Source organism: Brassica napus, chromosome A2 (assembly GCF_020379485.1).
Source record: "Brassica napus cultivar Da-Ae chromosome A2, Da-Ae, whole genome shotgun sequence".
In the NCBI taxonomy this organism is placed as follows: Eukaryota; Viridiplantae; Streptophyta; class Magnoliopsida; order Brassicales; family Brassicaceae; genus Brassica; species Brassica napus.
Genome location: NC_063435.1, coordinates 16187535 through 16203744, shown reverse-complemented (window position 1 = coordinate 16203744; position 16210 = coordinate 16187535). Strand labels below are relative to the sequence as shown.

General features: G+C 31.8%; 2 protein-coding genes across 2 annotated transcripts; one reads left to right on the top strand and one right to left on the bottom strand.

Moving 5' to 3' along the window:
- Window positions 1–4028: 4028 nt before the first annotated feature.
- On the top strand, window positions 4029–12146 carry LOC106358963 (protein CHROMATIN REMODELING 35-like). Its single transcript, XM_048752698.1, has 13 exons — window positions 4029–4035; window positions 4269–4353; window positions 4452–4515; window positions 7476–7565; window positions 7797–7892; window positions 7936–8017; window positions 8384–8595; window positions 8677–8844; window positions 8929–9081; window positions 9148–10958; window positions 11233–11327; window positions 11598–11663; window positions 11756–12146. Exons 1-10 carry the CDS (start codon window positions 4029–4031, stop codon window positions 9904–9906), a joined length of 1716 nt encoding a protein of 571 aa, XP_048608655.1. The 3' UTR covers window positions 9907–10958; window positions 11233–11327; window positions 11598–11663; window positions 11756–12146.
- Window positions 12147–13817: 1671 nt separating this feature from the next.
- LOC125586902 (outer mitochondrial transmembrane helix translocase-like) lies at window positions 13818–15801 on the bottom strand. Its single transcript, XM_048756751.1, has 2 exons — window positions 14930–15801; window positions 13818–14828 (listed from the first exon to the last, which is right to left on the bottom strand). The coding sequence occupies exons 1-2, from the start codon at window positions 15030–15032 to the stop codon at window positions 14518–14520; spliced, it is 414 nt and encodes a 137-aa protein (XP_048612708.1). The 5' UTR covers window positions 15033–15801; the 3' UTR covers window positions 13818–14517.
- Between the last annotated feature and the right edge of the window lie 409 nt (window positions 15802–16210).

Genomic DNA, 16210 nt, shown 5'->3' with positions numbered 1-16210 from the left:
TGCCTAATTTTTTCGCAAGGTGTTAGGTTGAATGGGTCGAGTAGATAGTATATATAGCAAAAGGAAAAGATTTGGTGAGAATAAAGAAAGATATTAAAGATTTTATTTAAAAAATTGTTAGTAAGATATGCCTTGCGAGTGGGATTTTGTTATAAATTAGGAATATATTATTTTTGGATTCAGTATGGAAATTTAAATTAATTATTAAACTTCAAAATAATGAAATATATTGGTGGTTAGCGTAATTAATTTATTGTTGAGAGAATATGCTTAGAAAATATGGACCTGTTACTGACTTGATAGATTTTTGGTAATCCGTTTCGCAAGGCATATCTTTATTTGCATATTTGGTTGTTTGTGTGAGACATTTTCTATTAGTGATAAGATCAATAAAAAAATTATTAACGATTAATAGTATTAAGTCGAAAATTGATAGACAATATGGGGTTTATGGTTTGAATTATGAAAAATTCAAAGTTCCATAATTCGTTTGTGCTCATCTAATTATTATTATTATTATCATATTGTCAATGGAAATACATAATATGCAACAATATATTCACGGATCAATATGGGGTTTATGGTTTGTTTTTGCATGGTAAACAATTTTTTATATTTGTGTTCAAAAAAAAAAATTTATGTTGAGGCAACACTTGTAAAAAAGTTCTAGGGTTTATGGATTCACTTGAAATTACGCGTTGTAGGGTTTATTGATTCGTTTGCTAGGTATACGATATACAATGGGACAATCCGTTTTTTCCTAAAGTTCATGCTGCTCAGATGATAATTTTAATATCAAATTGTTATTCAATGGACTTGGTATGCTATCAATGTTTTAGGGTTTAGGGATACAATACTTATAATTTATTATTCTTTAGGGAAAAAGAAATGTTAGTTAATTTCGTCAGTATTTCAATCAAAAAAGTTTTTGAAAGACTTAAATGTAAGTGCAGCCAAAGCAATCTAACTTTTTAATTAAATAAGTGGAAAAAGATTACACAAAATTAGGAGAAGGTTACCTGGGAGGCTGCGTTTTATTGGAAAAAACAAAAAAAACTTTTTAATTAAAATCATAGCTTAAAAATAATATAGTGGCAGAGTCTTGTAAATATGGTTGAAACATAAGGGCACCTCAAAAAAAGGCCTTCTGTTTTAATAGTATTGATATTACAGAGTTAATCTACATACCACATGTGATAGTCACTAAATATATCCATAAAAATGAAAAATACAAATGCTAAGTATGTACATCATAATGTTAAATTGAGTAATTAAAATATACAGAGTAGTATAACCGGATATTACATAGTTATTTCAGATTAAACTTGTAATAACCAACAATATCATTTCGTTAACAGAGATTTTACATGTCGGGTAGCTCCAAACAAAAATCGAAATGTTTGGAGTATTTTAGATAAGGAATATACTGACATGGATATGAAGTTATCCATTATTATATAGTTAATCCAGATAGCATGTGTAATAGTACACATCTTTTTTTGTCAAAAAGAAATAGTACACAACCAGGGGCGGACCCAGAAATTTTGTTAACCTGTGACACATAAATATTTTCTTATAAAAATAAAATAATTAATATAATATATTATTAATGTACAATACAAAACTCAAAAATTAAATTAACTTGAAGTTTACGAAAAATGAAAACATAAACTCTAATATAATAAAAAGTAATTTAAAAAATCTCTTATATCCTGATTTTTTTATTATCACTATATCACTTATTAAAGTAATCCTTTTTAGAATAGTAAACAATACAATCATTCCGAAATTTATCACCAATTCGGTTGGCTAAAATAGTCTTCACAATTTTTATAATAAAAAAAATATTTGGATTGTGAGTGTGACGGTGGTAACATGCATATTCAAAATTAATTTCAAAAATCCATAAACAGAAGGATGTGAAAAATGTTTTTTGGTCTCTAATATTACACATGTAAGATCTCCAAATTAGCTTTTGATGCTGATACACATTTTATTAAATATGTTGCTATAACTTTTATAAATAACGATTCCGAGACCAGTTACTAACTTGGTTGCTTTGATTATTTTGAAGGGCCCTATTTTGAAATGGTAAAATAATGAAGCTTTTTATGCGGAAACCTTTTTAAAAGAGAAGCATGTAGCATTCATGAGGAACATTAGGTTTTAAAATATTACACTAATATTCAGGCTGAATAGTTAAAATTTGTATCAAAAGTCAGTTTTTATTTTTGTTAGGCTGAGACATATATATTTTATTTTAATGGGCTCATACACTTCTATTTAAATTAGAGTTGGGTGGGGCACGTCAGTTTTTTCCATTGGTTTGGTCTGAAAGGAAAACAAATTTATAGCTAGTTATTAAATAAAAAAAAAAAGAGTATGTGGCATGTGTCCCACCCCCTTTAGTGGTGGGTCCGCCCCTGTACACATCTTTCCAAAAGTAAAGTATAATGTTCAAATATATCATGAGACTAATTTGAGGAATTAAAATATATGGAGTAATATTTATATGTATCTTATAACCGGATATTACATTTTTATTTTGGACTAAACTCGTAATTACCATCACATAGAATTCAGATGCCAAAGGCCCAACACCTTATGTGGCTCAAGGAGGCTCTGCTTGGTTAGATCATACCATTCGAAGAGAGGCCCTGCTCCATGATCTATATCCCCTAACAGGCGGTTCTGTGATCTCTATGGGTGTGCGAAATATCGCCTTTTAAGCACCTATTGTATCTTTCCCTCTTTGCTGTTTTTTCTTATGTCTCTACTCTCTGTTGTTTCTTTTTTTCTTTCCTCCCAATCCTCAGTGTGTTACTTTTTTGGAGGTTTTTTCTTTTTACAATTTGAATACAACCAGCGTCAAAAAAAAAAAAGGCCCAACACCTTTAATCGAGAAGACCAAACATTCAGACGGTCATCGTTCTTTCTTATCACTGGAATTTGTGTAGCTTCCAATATAACCGAAATTGAAAAGAAAAAAGAGATATCTAAAAGTGAACAACTATTGATAATTGATAATCCAACAACATTACTTGAGCGGGAACTTTCATGAACACGATAGTGGAGGCGGAGGCTTACAAGATATACATTATGGGTTTGAGATGATTATTATAAGAGATTTTGTAATATGTATGCATGAGTTTTAACCTGATATTACTAAGTTAATCCGAATAAAAGTTTTAAAATCTGGCAATATAATTATGTTTGTAAAGATTTGAAATGTCAGTACCTCCAAATAAAACCTATATTTTAAAAGTATTTCAGATAACAATTAAATTAAGATAGATATGCATATCAATACTATTAAAACAAAAGGTTCTTTTTTGAGGTGCCCTCCTGTTTCAACAATATTTACAAGATTCTGCCACTGGATTATTTTAAGCTATGATTTTAATTAAATTATATATTTTTTGAAATTACTGTTTTTTAAACACCCACATCTTATTTAATTAAAACATAACTAATGTTGCTTATTATACAGAAAAATCGGCAATAGAAATATTTAGTATAACAAACACGATTTTCCTTACTTTAATATTTGAATCAACCAAACAAATATTCCCTATTGTCGCCGCTTAATAAGTGTGTAACAATATTAGAGTCTAACAAAGGATGCAAGTTCTTTTCCGGATAGGAGATTCTAGGGTTCTTATGGAGGACAATACTTTATTGGTTTCATAGGTATGTTTTTTTTGTAAAATTTTCATTTGTATCTTGTGAGGTTTGATTTGCGGATTCTACGAGACTACAAAGGTGGAAAGAATGTACAGATGGCTGTTTTCAGATTATGAGATCTGGAGATAATAAGGGCTGCGAAAGGTTAGACAGTGTCTTATGAAGTATGATTTGTCTTTTACAGATCCAGAATGTTCTTATAGATGAGTGGTATGGATTGCTGAAGCTTAAGTGATTAATCAAAATCTGGAAACAATCATTTTCAAAATCAAAAGCAAGAGGTCGATCTGTTTCTTATGGAAGAAGCTTCTCTGCCACGCTAAACTATTCCTCTACAGATGCTAATGTCCGGTACCAGGTTTTTCTTATACTTAGTTTTGGATCTTCCATAAATGTTCTTGATCTGATAGTTATACAAGGTAATTGATCTCTGACTTTAGGTATGTTTGGTTCTCACCATCGTTAGAAAAAAACTATGTAGTTGATGTTTGTGTATGAGTCTCTCCTAAAAGAAAATTTATTTTCTTTCGTTACAATGTATATGTTAATGTTTGTTCTGCTTTAATTGAGGTTTTTGGTGGAAGGGAAAGCTACTTCAAGAGCTTCCATTCTCGATAGACCTTTTTTTGCAAAAGACCTTCTTCTCTCAATACTCTTTCTACGCCTATGGTATTGTTTCTATGATAGTAAATCATCAAGCACTTGAAGTCCGGTTTATGAAGCTCACTTAGTTTTGTTTGTTTGCTTCAAATGTTTGATCTTTATAGGTTGGTCGGAAAAATAGGCTATACCTGGGAAAACAACCCTGCTCTTTCGTTTGTGTTGATGAAGGTATGATTCTCACCTGCCATTGAATTGCTTGATAACAATTTTTACCATCATTTATAAATTAATTGAAAAGAAACATAGTCCCCAAAAAATACAATAAGTATTTTATTAAAATAAAAGATGATATTCTTTTGAATTACTAATTATAATACACTCCAGAATTTATATATTGGAATTTCTTTCACAATTTCAAACACATAATATATTTAAAATGTATTTGTTTTGACAAAAAAAAAACATATTCTAACCTTTTTATAAATTTAATATCCATAGTTAAACCTTCACAACTATGTTAGTGGTTGCAAGAAAATAAAATTCATCTAAAACTTAAATACCTTCAACTAAAAATATCATTTATAAATATTTTCTACACCATCAAAAACTTTAATCTATTGGGTAAAAACAAAAAGAACGAAAATAAACAATTTACATAAATTTATGTGTATCACTATAATATAACACTTATAAATTCCTTACTTTATAATAAACTTACAAATTTATTATCAATTAAATTAAACCTTAAATCCAAAATAAACTGAAATTAAAACATAAAACTATAATAGCTTATCGACAAGGTAAATAAACTAATACCAAATTTCATCAACTAATTTTTTTAATAGATTCATAATCGATATGGTTATACGATATTTTTTTTTAAACTAAAAAATCTAACATTTTAATTAGAATACAAAACAGATTCTAATAATGTAACTGAAATAATCTAAGAAAAACATAAGTAGCAATTACGTTCTGGTTCAACAAGTGGTTCAACAGGTAGCCGGATTCTGGGTTTTAACGACTTTTACCGGTTTTTAAATAATATTTTTTTTTTCAAAAATCTAAATGGAATTACATGCCGGGTCATAGGGTTTACCGGTTCGACCGCGGATCCGGACGAGTTTCAAAATACTGCTGAAAACCAAAAAACATTATGGAACTAAATCAAAAATCTAACGTCTGGTCTAATCAAATTGAGAACATACAAGCGGTTTTAAATTTGTTAACAAGAAGATAATCCCGCGCTTTCAAAGCGCGGGTCAAAATCTAGTGTGTTTTCTTAAAAAGGCTTCATAAAAATCAAAATAAATAAAGGATGATAAGAAGACGAAGACTATAATGGATATGTAAATTTGTTTTTTTCCGGCTAGTCATCACCCTCCATGTCTCCTCCTGCAAATAATAGGTTTTGAGTACAAATCTAAGACAAGAGAATATTATCCCTTAAAAGTTTCGAACTTTACAATAGTATTCATCGTAAAGGAAGAAAATTTGTCATAAATGTTGGAGATTTAGTAATTTGGACTAACCAGTTACGACATTCATACAAGAACATATTTGAAAAGAAGAGGAACGACAAAGCTTCTTACACAAAGTTCTTGTCTTTTTCCTGCTTTGTCATAATTGTCTCAATTTAAAAAAGACATGAAAGCAAAATCTAGAATCAATGGAGATAACTCACAACATAAACCATACCTTTTTCTCTATGGATTCAAGAAATTTCAAATCTGTTATTCCTTTGTTCTGACTCTTTCGGAGAAATTAAACTTCGAAAAGCTCAAGTTTTATTGTCATCGTGTTTCTCTAGCGAAGCACTGGAGAAGAAACAAACAAAAAAGAAAGAATGGATAAAATATAAATAACCCAATCACATCATTTTATAAACCCTAAACTCCTTTCTTGATTCCTCTTACGCTTCGAACAAAACTGATGTAAATCTTTTGTCAATTGAAGATATGATCTAACAGATGATGGTGATGAAGAAGACGATACATAGCAAAGGAATAAACTGGAGTGTATTAAATTTTTTTTGCCTATTGTGTTGATTTATTGCAGTCTTAAGACAATCTTACATAGTTTTTTTGGATTAGGAATAATAATTGCAAGGGTGTACATGCATGATTTACTCTATATTGCTATCAAAACTTAAATAGAAGAGTAGAAATAGATATATGCATGCAATTAGTATTATTTCACAATGATGAAATGAACATTTTCCATATCTTTAATAAAACTTTCTTTTTACGTTTCTTATGAAAATTCCCTATTTCTTATGTGTATTGTTATTTTGTTAAATATAAGTTAATCCATATTTTATTAGGTTTTTTGTTGTTTGTTATATGATTACTACTTTTGTGGTGTTTTGAAGATTTGTATAATGAGTTGAGGTGAAATATATTATGAGTTTATGAGTTTATATATAGCACTTATGAGTTTATAAATAAGACATGGATCGATTGAGTTACAAATATGGATTGATCAAGCAAATATTGTCAAATGATATTTTATATAGATAATATATTACAATGGCTCATAATTGCCTTTTGTTTTTTAGCAAAGCAAGACTACTCTAGAGTCTAGATTCTCAAATGTTAAGGAATGCCAAACAAGATCAGATTAAAGTAGGTATCTCTTAATACAAAACTCTAAAAGACAACTCAACCAATATTAAACGTGCTATCCGTTCTCATGAGTAAGTGTTGTATTTGTTGGAACTCGTTTTTGATGAAATGGTTTATGACTATTTTTCGGTTCTCACCGAAGGGACACGAGAAAACTCAACTTTCAATTCTTCGAATAAATACTTTGCCTATTATATCACAGAACAAAGATTGACTTTTCCATAAATTGAAACTGAAGATGGCCAACAAAGTAGAAAAGCCCTTGACTTGATCAGCAAATCTAGTATACCAGACTAATCACACTACTAAAAGCCAAATATGCTGAAATATTAAGCTATCCACGTCAGCACAAAAATTCACACCAATCACGAGTAGGCAAAATGCCACGTCGTTTCACTCGAACCATTTCTAACCCAAGGCCCGTTCTGTATCATATTCTGCAGCCGAAATAACTTAAGCGGGTGTTACTTTATGACCCACTAAAATTCATTTACGACCCAAAACGTGCATTATCATAAAACCTAATGACTGTCCCAGTCACTCTACCGTCAACAAATTTTCCAGGAGCAACAAAACCAATCTCAGGAAAAGGTATCTAAAACACTAGCGCAGAAGATCGGAACATCTATCGTGCGTGCCATTGCACCATCGAAGGTTAGGGTTTACGCTGTTGTCAACATCATTGTGATTTGTGACTACGATTTCCTTGCTGTTCAATGAGGTACTTTCCTTCTCTTATCGTTCTTAATCTAATTACATAGCTTTCTAGATCTTATTCGTTGATTTTCATGAATCTGAGGGATTGCTTGCTCTGAGATCATGGTCAATGCAAATCAAAATTGTGTGCTTTGCTGATTATGCTGGTTTGTGGAGAACAAATTGCAGAATTTTGCTTCACACCACTCGGATGTCCTTGAGAACTTGAGTCCGACAGCCATGGACCGTGTAGAGATTCTGATAATCTTCCAGTTAGATGAATATGTACATAGTCTTTTACTTATTCCTTTTAAATTTTGCATTGCAGGACCACCATGATAAAATGGAATCAAGGAGAGGCAGCGGTAGAAGCTTAGTATCAGAAGTTGTAACAACCTTTGTATACAAAGGTATGGAAATGATCTTCTATTTGTTGCTTCTTACTTAATATATCAATTGGAGTTAATAAAAAAAATTGAGATTGAGGGACGTGAAGGACAAGAATACACTCCACTATGTCTACAGCTCCACTTATCCTCCTCCTTGGTTCGTGATTATGTTCTGGTCCAATTCTCTTCTTCTTTTCTTATCCCACATGCTTATAACTGATATTAATAGTTCTCTTTCTTCTCAACGTAGTAGTAGGATACAACTTGATATGTCCTCTCTCTGTCGTAAAATTAAAAATCGTATCTTTTTTTAGTTTGTTTGATGAAATGAACTTCTTTTGGTGCAAAGAGATGGATTCATGTCTGAATTTTTTTTTAACTGGTGAAACACAGCTTGGATTTTGAGGTCGGAGAGCAAGAGGATTAGCCAATCAGAACTCGGCAAGCGTCCTGACCCATTCTTTCTACTGGATCTCCTTGATTGGTTTGAAGAGAGCAAATACGGTTGGCTAGCTGATGATGTTAAGAGGCTTTGTGAGCTCAAAAGGAAACTCTTGAACGGTTCTGTCTCAGTGGATCTGCCTCAAGAATCAGTCACTGTAAGCTTTATTGCATAAATGAATGTTTTTATTAGTTTAAACTCTTTGTGATCTTAGCTCTGCATCTTTTATGTTGTAAAGACTGAAGATTGCTCAGGATCTGATGCCAGTCCTGAACGTTATAACGAGGAGGATTCATCATCCAAGACACCTACTGATGATGACAATGAAACTCATCTAAATGGAGTTTATGAAGAAGAAGAGGCAGAACTCTGGAGGCAAATGGCTTTTGCTCAAGAATCATCTAAAGTTGGTTACTTCTTTTACATTGACCAACAGTTTCTCTGTGCATTTCTTAGCGTTTTCAGCTCTTCTTTGTTTGCATATTGTTAGGTAACGGTGGAGAATGTACAAGACAACGATCCCAAACAAACCGAAGACTGTGAGCACTCCTTCATCTACAAGGATGACGTTGGAGAAGTCTGCCGTGTTTGTGGACTCATCAAAACACCCATCGAAAACATCATCGAAGTTGTCTACTACAAGGTTAGTGATCATACTCAACTGACAAATCTTTACAACTTTAAAATCTAACTTTCTTCCCTCATATAGCCCAAGAGATCAGGAAGAGCTTACACACGCGAACAAGAAGAAGAAACAGAAACAACGAGGATGGACTTCACAGAAACCCACTCTTCTTCTCACACCAACAACATCTTAGGAGACAAGATGTTCATCCATCCAAGGCACGACTATGAGATGAGACCCCACCAGATCGTAGGCTTCAAGTTCCTATGCAACAACCTCACATCCGAGGAGCCAGGCGGGTGCATCTTAGCCCACGCGCCGGGATCAGGCAAAACATTCCTCCTCTTCAGCTTCCTCCAAAGCTTCATGGCCATGGATCCGCAAGCCAAACCGTTAATAGTCCTCCCAAAGGGAATCATAGAGTCTTGGAAGAGAGAGTTCACTAAATGGGCGGTGGAGAACATCCCTCTCTACAGCGTCAAAGCCGAATCAAGAAAACAGCAGCTAAAGGTTCTGAGAGAATGGGTTGAAGAGAGAAGCATACTCTTTCTAGGCTACCAACAGTTTGCAAAGATCATATGCGATGATAGTATTATCATAGATGATGAGGTGTCAGAAGATTGTAAACGTATTCTCCTCGAGAAGCCGACTTTGCTTATCCTCGACGAAGGACACACGTCTAGAAACAAAGAGACTAACATGCTCATCTCCCTCGCACGCGTCAGGACACCTAGAAAAGTGGTTCTCACTGGTACATTTGTATTCATAATGGCTGATTGTTACACTCTAACTCTAAACAATAGGTTTACATTGTTCACATTAAACAGATTTGTGAGATTATGAATGGTGTGGTTGAAGTTGAAGGTGCACCGGAAGAACTCTGGAAGGGTTAAAGCTGGTGGTCAAACGCTTCATCAAGCAGGTAGAGTTGAATATTGAGTTTGTACACAATACTATCAAAGCATCATAGCTACCATTTATAAATTACAGAGAGCTTTTAATTTGGGTTTGAAGTCGTCGCTGATAACTGTTTTCGAGAATTCAAGATCATGTTTGAGCAAATAGACTCGCGGCCTTGCAAAAAGAGATGACCGAGCACAAAAACACTACCCAACAAACAAACAAAAAACCCAGAACATCAAATAATAATATTAATATTTACAATTATTCCAAAGTAAAATCTAATTACTTAAATTATTAAAACAAGAAACTGTAAAATTAATATTACATCAACTGTGAGAAAGTAAACCTTTTATAACTTTACAACTAAAAATATTTCTAATCATGAAGCGAAATTTCTTTACATCACAAAACAAACACAAAAAAATATAAATTAAATGGCAAACTATAAATGATAAATTTTAATCTTATATATTAAAACAGAAGTCATGACTTTTTTCATGTGTGATTTTTTTAGTTTGGACCATGGGGAATTGCCACTAATACCACTTTTCTAATACCATTTTTCAACTTTACACTAACCAATTTTACCATTAAAATTTTAATAGGCAAAATACCATTATACCCCTAACTAATTAAACCTAAAACTATTCTTTTCTTCCCCAAGATTTCTTCAAATCTCAGATCCAAAATGAACGATACCAGTAATCAAATCCGACGAATCAGACGATGTTGACGAGTTCTCCGGCGCTGAGGAGTTCTCCGGCAAAATTTCTGACTAGTTGTACAGCGAGATCCGACGATGCTGATGAGCTCAAACGAACAAGACGAGTTCTCGGCGAGATTTACGAACACTGAAGAGTTTCCGACGAGATCTGACGACGAGTTTTCCGGCGAGATCTAACGATAACGAGTTCTCCGAAAAGCTGACAGACTCTACAAGCTTAGACGAACGAGACGATCTCTTTCCCTACGTCTAAGAAACGCTAACAAAGGTAAGAGGATAATCGATGGTGATTTTCGTCTCTTTCTATAATTGTAGGTTGGTTTATCAAAATCGATCTGTTTCTCGAAAGGAAGACAAAAAATTTCTCATGAAGTTTTCAAATCTCAAATTTATAAGACCTTATAAATTGAGTCCTTTAGAATCTTACTGTTGATTTGTTAGCAATCAAAAGACATAGAGCTTAACATATATTTAATTTCTAACCTCAGAGTAATATTATTCTATGATTACTTCTTCTCTTGGTTGATCTGGTAATGTTGCAGGGAATTACAAAGGTGTGCTGTGAGCTTTTGGATTTATAGGATGCTGTGGAGAATATGTATGGTGATATGCATATCAAGTACCTCACTTTCTTGAGGTAATACAATGCTACTATTTGTAGTTTGACTAGCAAAGTTTAATATGTGCAATATATGAGGTAGAAGGTTGGTATTTTGGTAATGTAACGTTATGTTTGGTACTGTATGAGATTCATTTTTTATGTCTTGTTTTGTGTATAATATCTAAAGAAACAGTGGAGATGGAGATGAGTTTGTTGAGTTACGAAAGCATATTATTTTTGAATCTTGCTTTTGGAAGTGAGCTAGTGCTGATGCGTAGAAATAATATGTGATTGGCTTGCGTTCAGATTTTGAAGATCGACGAGGTTGGTGAGCTGTTTGAAGAAGCAAGAGGGACTCTGAACAAGAACGTGGTTTGTGCGATCAAAGAATTACATATTTATAATGTTTTATAAAAGTTGCAGAGTTGGCTTGTTAATACATTCTTCTCTCTCATCTTCTTCAGACATCTCTTAATTAGGATGCTGTCGCGTCCAAGGGCTCAGACAGTACTTGTAGATGGAGCTCTTAGGGAGGGCGAACTGCTGATTCCACTTCCTTCACTTGAGATCTTGGTGCTTCTCACATTCTGTTCTCCATCCACAGGAGTTAAGGTAAGTAGTAGTATTTATAAAACTAAACCATGAAATGAGCTTGTTTGATTATGATCACAAGCATGGTCGCTGTACAGTCTACAGAGAGGATTGAAGCAGTATATCCCTTGCTGAAGGACGTGGCTCTTTCACCAGATATGTCTTTTTGTGTTGATTATCTTTTTGAGGGACTTTAGAAAAATTAACTTGTAAGCCATTATAAATCAGTTTATAAACGTTTATAAATCATTTTTGAGTTCTTTATACTTATTCTGCCTAGCATTCCTCACAAGACTTCTCAAGTTCACACATTTATATGTTTTTATAGACATATCCGATCAACTCTTGTTTAAAAACTTCTTTATAAAGACTTATAAATCGTCAAGTTGTACTTTTAACAATATCCTGAAATCCAGATTTATAAAGAATTATAATTCTGTAAAAATGTAGTGTTCACTATCCAAAAATCTTAATCTTAACCATAATTATTCAAATAACAAGTCCAACTAAGCCTTATTTGCTTTTTGGATAACAGAAGGAAGCAAATCCTAAAATTACTTGAAATCTTATTTAAATTTTTTTTATAAAGACTTATAAATCGTCGAGTAGTACTTTTGATAATTTCCTGAAATCCAGATTTATATTTTATAAAGGTCTAAAAAATTGGAACAAATTTAACTTTTAGTAAATAACTGCATGATTAATGTTGTAGAGAGAAACTCACACACATTCTAAGACTGAATTGAACAACATTAAAGAGTTGACGAAGTCGGTTGTTTAGAACATATTCATATAAATTGTTTTTATAAATATTTTATAAACTCTTATAAATTATTTACATACCTTTATAAATCCTAGAAAATTATTTTATTAACTCTTATAACTTGTTTAATAAGCTTTTTCAAATGGTTATAGACTCTTATAATTGATTTAAGATCTCCAATTGATTTCTAAACCTGTATATACCTCTATAAACCTTATAAATTATATACATACCCCTTATAAATGATTTATAAACTTTTATAATTTTTGTAATAAACATTTATAAATAGTTTATATACTTTATAAATTGTTTTATAAGCCTTTATAGATGGTTTATAGACTCTTACAAATAATTTGTAAACCTTTATAAAAGGTTTATAATATTTATAAATTGTTTTTAATAAAATTTTATAAATGATTTATAAACTCTTATTAATTATTTATATATCCTTATAAAGATTATTTTACAAGTCTTTATAAATTGTTATAGCCTCTTATAAATAATTTCAGAGACTTTCTAAGTAATTCAAAAACCAATAAACCTTATAAATTGTATGCATATCCCTTATAAATTGTTTATAAACTTTCATAACATTTTTATAAACAATTATAAATGGTTTATAGATTTTATTAATTGTTTTATAAACCTTTATAAAAAGATTATAAACTTTACAGATTGTTTTATAAACTTTTATAAATGATTTATAAACTCTTATTTGCTCTTTATCTTTCCTTTGCTCTTCATTTTTATCTTCTTTCATGTGTTATTGCCTTATATCATACGTTACAAAATGTAAATTCACAAATCCTTGTTCCCATTAGCTTTTCTTCATTTTATATCCTTGTTGAACTGTTAAGATCCATGTTATCAAGATCAGGAGGTGTTGGGTTCATGAAATGTTTGTATTCCTCAGGGAATCCAAACACTGTATTAACCACAAGATGTAACAAAGAATAAACAACGTTTTATAAGTCTCTACTTATAATTTTATAAACTCCTATAAAACTACATTTATAATCTTTTATAAACACTTCACATTATTGACAAAGATACCGATTGGATAATCACTTTTAAATTGTCTACTGGTTCTGTTCCAGCTTCATAAATCCTCAGAGGCAATCTCAAAGATGTGCAATTCATTGCTATCTAACTGTAAGACAAAATAAAAAGATGATGTTAACTTTTAATCACGGTCTAAAAATACCTTATCCAATCATAATGTTCATGTATTTCGATAACAGCCTTACAAAGAATATATAATAATAAAACACGAGAGTTTTCAAATTCACACATTTATATGTTTTTTATAGACATATATGATCAACTCCTGTTTACAACCTTTATTTATAAAACCTTGTATTGCATTGAGTTGTACTATCGACAATATCCTAAACCCCAGATTTATAAGAGGTTATAATTCTTTAAAATGCAATGTTCACTATCCGAAAATATTTTTCCTAACTAGAACTATTCAAATGACAAGTCTAAATCAACCTTATTTGTTTTTTGGATAACAGAGGAACGAAAATCCTAAAATTACTTGAACCCAGATTTATAAAGGTTTATAATTTTTCGAAAATTCAATGTTTACTATTGAAACTCTTTCCCTTAAATCGACATGTTCTAAACCTACCTTCGTTGAATTTCTTCAAACAAAAAAAATACACAAAGTAGCTGCTTCCACCTCATCTGGTTCCCTTGACCATCTCAATCCACAATACTCGCCTGCTGCAACTAGCGTCTTCTTCGACGTAGCAAGAACTTTCTCCAAATCCAACTGTGACAATGTCCTAGGTACCTGACAAACAAAATGATAGCAACTCACAACATCAACACTTGCAAATTTGGTGAATGCAACAGCATTGGACATTTTCATATGAAACTTAGAGGACATGGTCTCCATTTTCTCTCTTCCTCTAGGATTTCTCTGATAGGGAAGTAAGCTGCTTTCTTGCAGAGCTCAAAGATGTCTGATCCGGTGTAGCCTCCGCATAGACAAGCTAAGTGATCGTAGTCAATATCAGGCTCCACCCTCTCTCCCTTCAGCGTCACTTTCAATATCTCAGCTCTCTCCTTATGTTCAGACATTCCAATCTCAAAGGCTTGAGGAAGACTCCTCATTATTGGTTCATCAAACTCTGATGGTCTGTTTGTTGCAGCAAGTACCATCACCCTCGCATTCGCTACAAAGCAACCATTATACTCATTTAAAAACTACTGTATCCAAGTAGAGCATGCTCTAGACTGCACTAGAGTGATCTGAAAGGTGAAGGATTCAACTTACGATCAGTAGAAAACCCATCCCATAAAGCCATAAACTTAGTCTTCATGTTTGCCATGGCTTCTTGATTTGTGACTTTTGTACCTATGACTTTTGTTTCATGCATCTTTTTTCTTTACTTATAAATCATTGAGTTGTATTTATCAACAATCTCATGAAACCCAGATTTATAAGGGGTTATAATTCTTTAATATTCAGTTTTCACTATCGTAAATTATCTCTTCTTTAATATGCAGTTTTCACTATCGGGAAATCTCTTTCTTAGCCGAAACCATTCAGATCAATCTTAATATGACTCCAAAACCAGATTTAAGTTTTCAAATACTCAATGTTTTCACTCTCAACGTTTCACTATCAAATCAGTTTCTCTTAGATCGACCTCTTTAAATGAGATATCTAAGAAAACCTTGTTTGATTTTTCGATAAGAGAAATCACAAAATCGAATCAAACAAAAAATACAGAAATTAGAGAACAAACAAATACAGAAATTAGAGACATACAAGTTGTGAATCACGTATAGGAGTCAACATCTTGGAGATTTTGAATCGATTTCGTCGCCGGAAGTCTACGGTGAGAGAGAGATCGACGGTGAGAGAGACACACCGGAACTAGACGGTGAGAGAGAGAGACGCCAGAAGGAGAGAGAGACGACGGTGACTCGACGGTGAGAGAGAGACGACGGGGACTCGGAGAGAGGGAGAGAAACTGATGGTGGAGAAGAAGATAAGGTAAGGATATTATTGTCTTTTGCTCACTAATGAAAGTGGTATTTTTGAAAATGTCCTTAGTCTTATGGTAAAGTTGAAAAGTGGTATCCAACAAAGTGTAAAAGTAAAATTTCCCCATAAAAGGGAAATTGCCAAAAATAGAAAATATCATATTTTACATAAGTTCATTATTATATCTTTTAATATCTTTATCTTTTTATTTGAAATACAAATGAATATATTTAAAATGTTCTAACAAAATCTTTTTAAAATCTTCTTAGAATCTTTTTAAATTTACTTTCAAAAATTAGTTACTTTTAATTTAAATTATCATAAAATATAATTAGAAATTAAAATTGAATATAATTTTGGTTTATAAACGAAAATTTAAATAAAATGAAATTAATTAATTTCAAAAATACATTTACTAATAATTTTTAAATATTTTGTTAGAAATAAATATTTATTTTTTTTTATTTTTTTTCAAATTTGTTTTCTAATAAAATAAAAATCATGATTTTTTGATGAGTGATATTTTTATTTTGACCATCATTTAAATTTTATATTAAATGTATA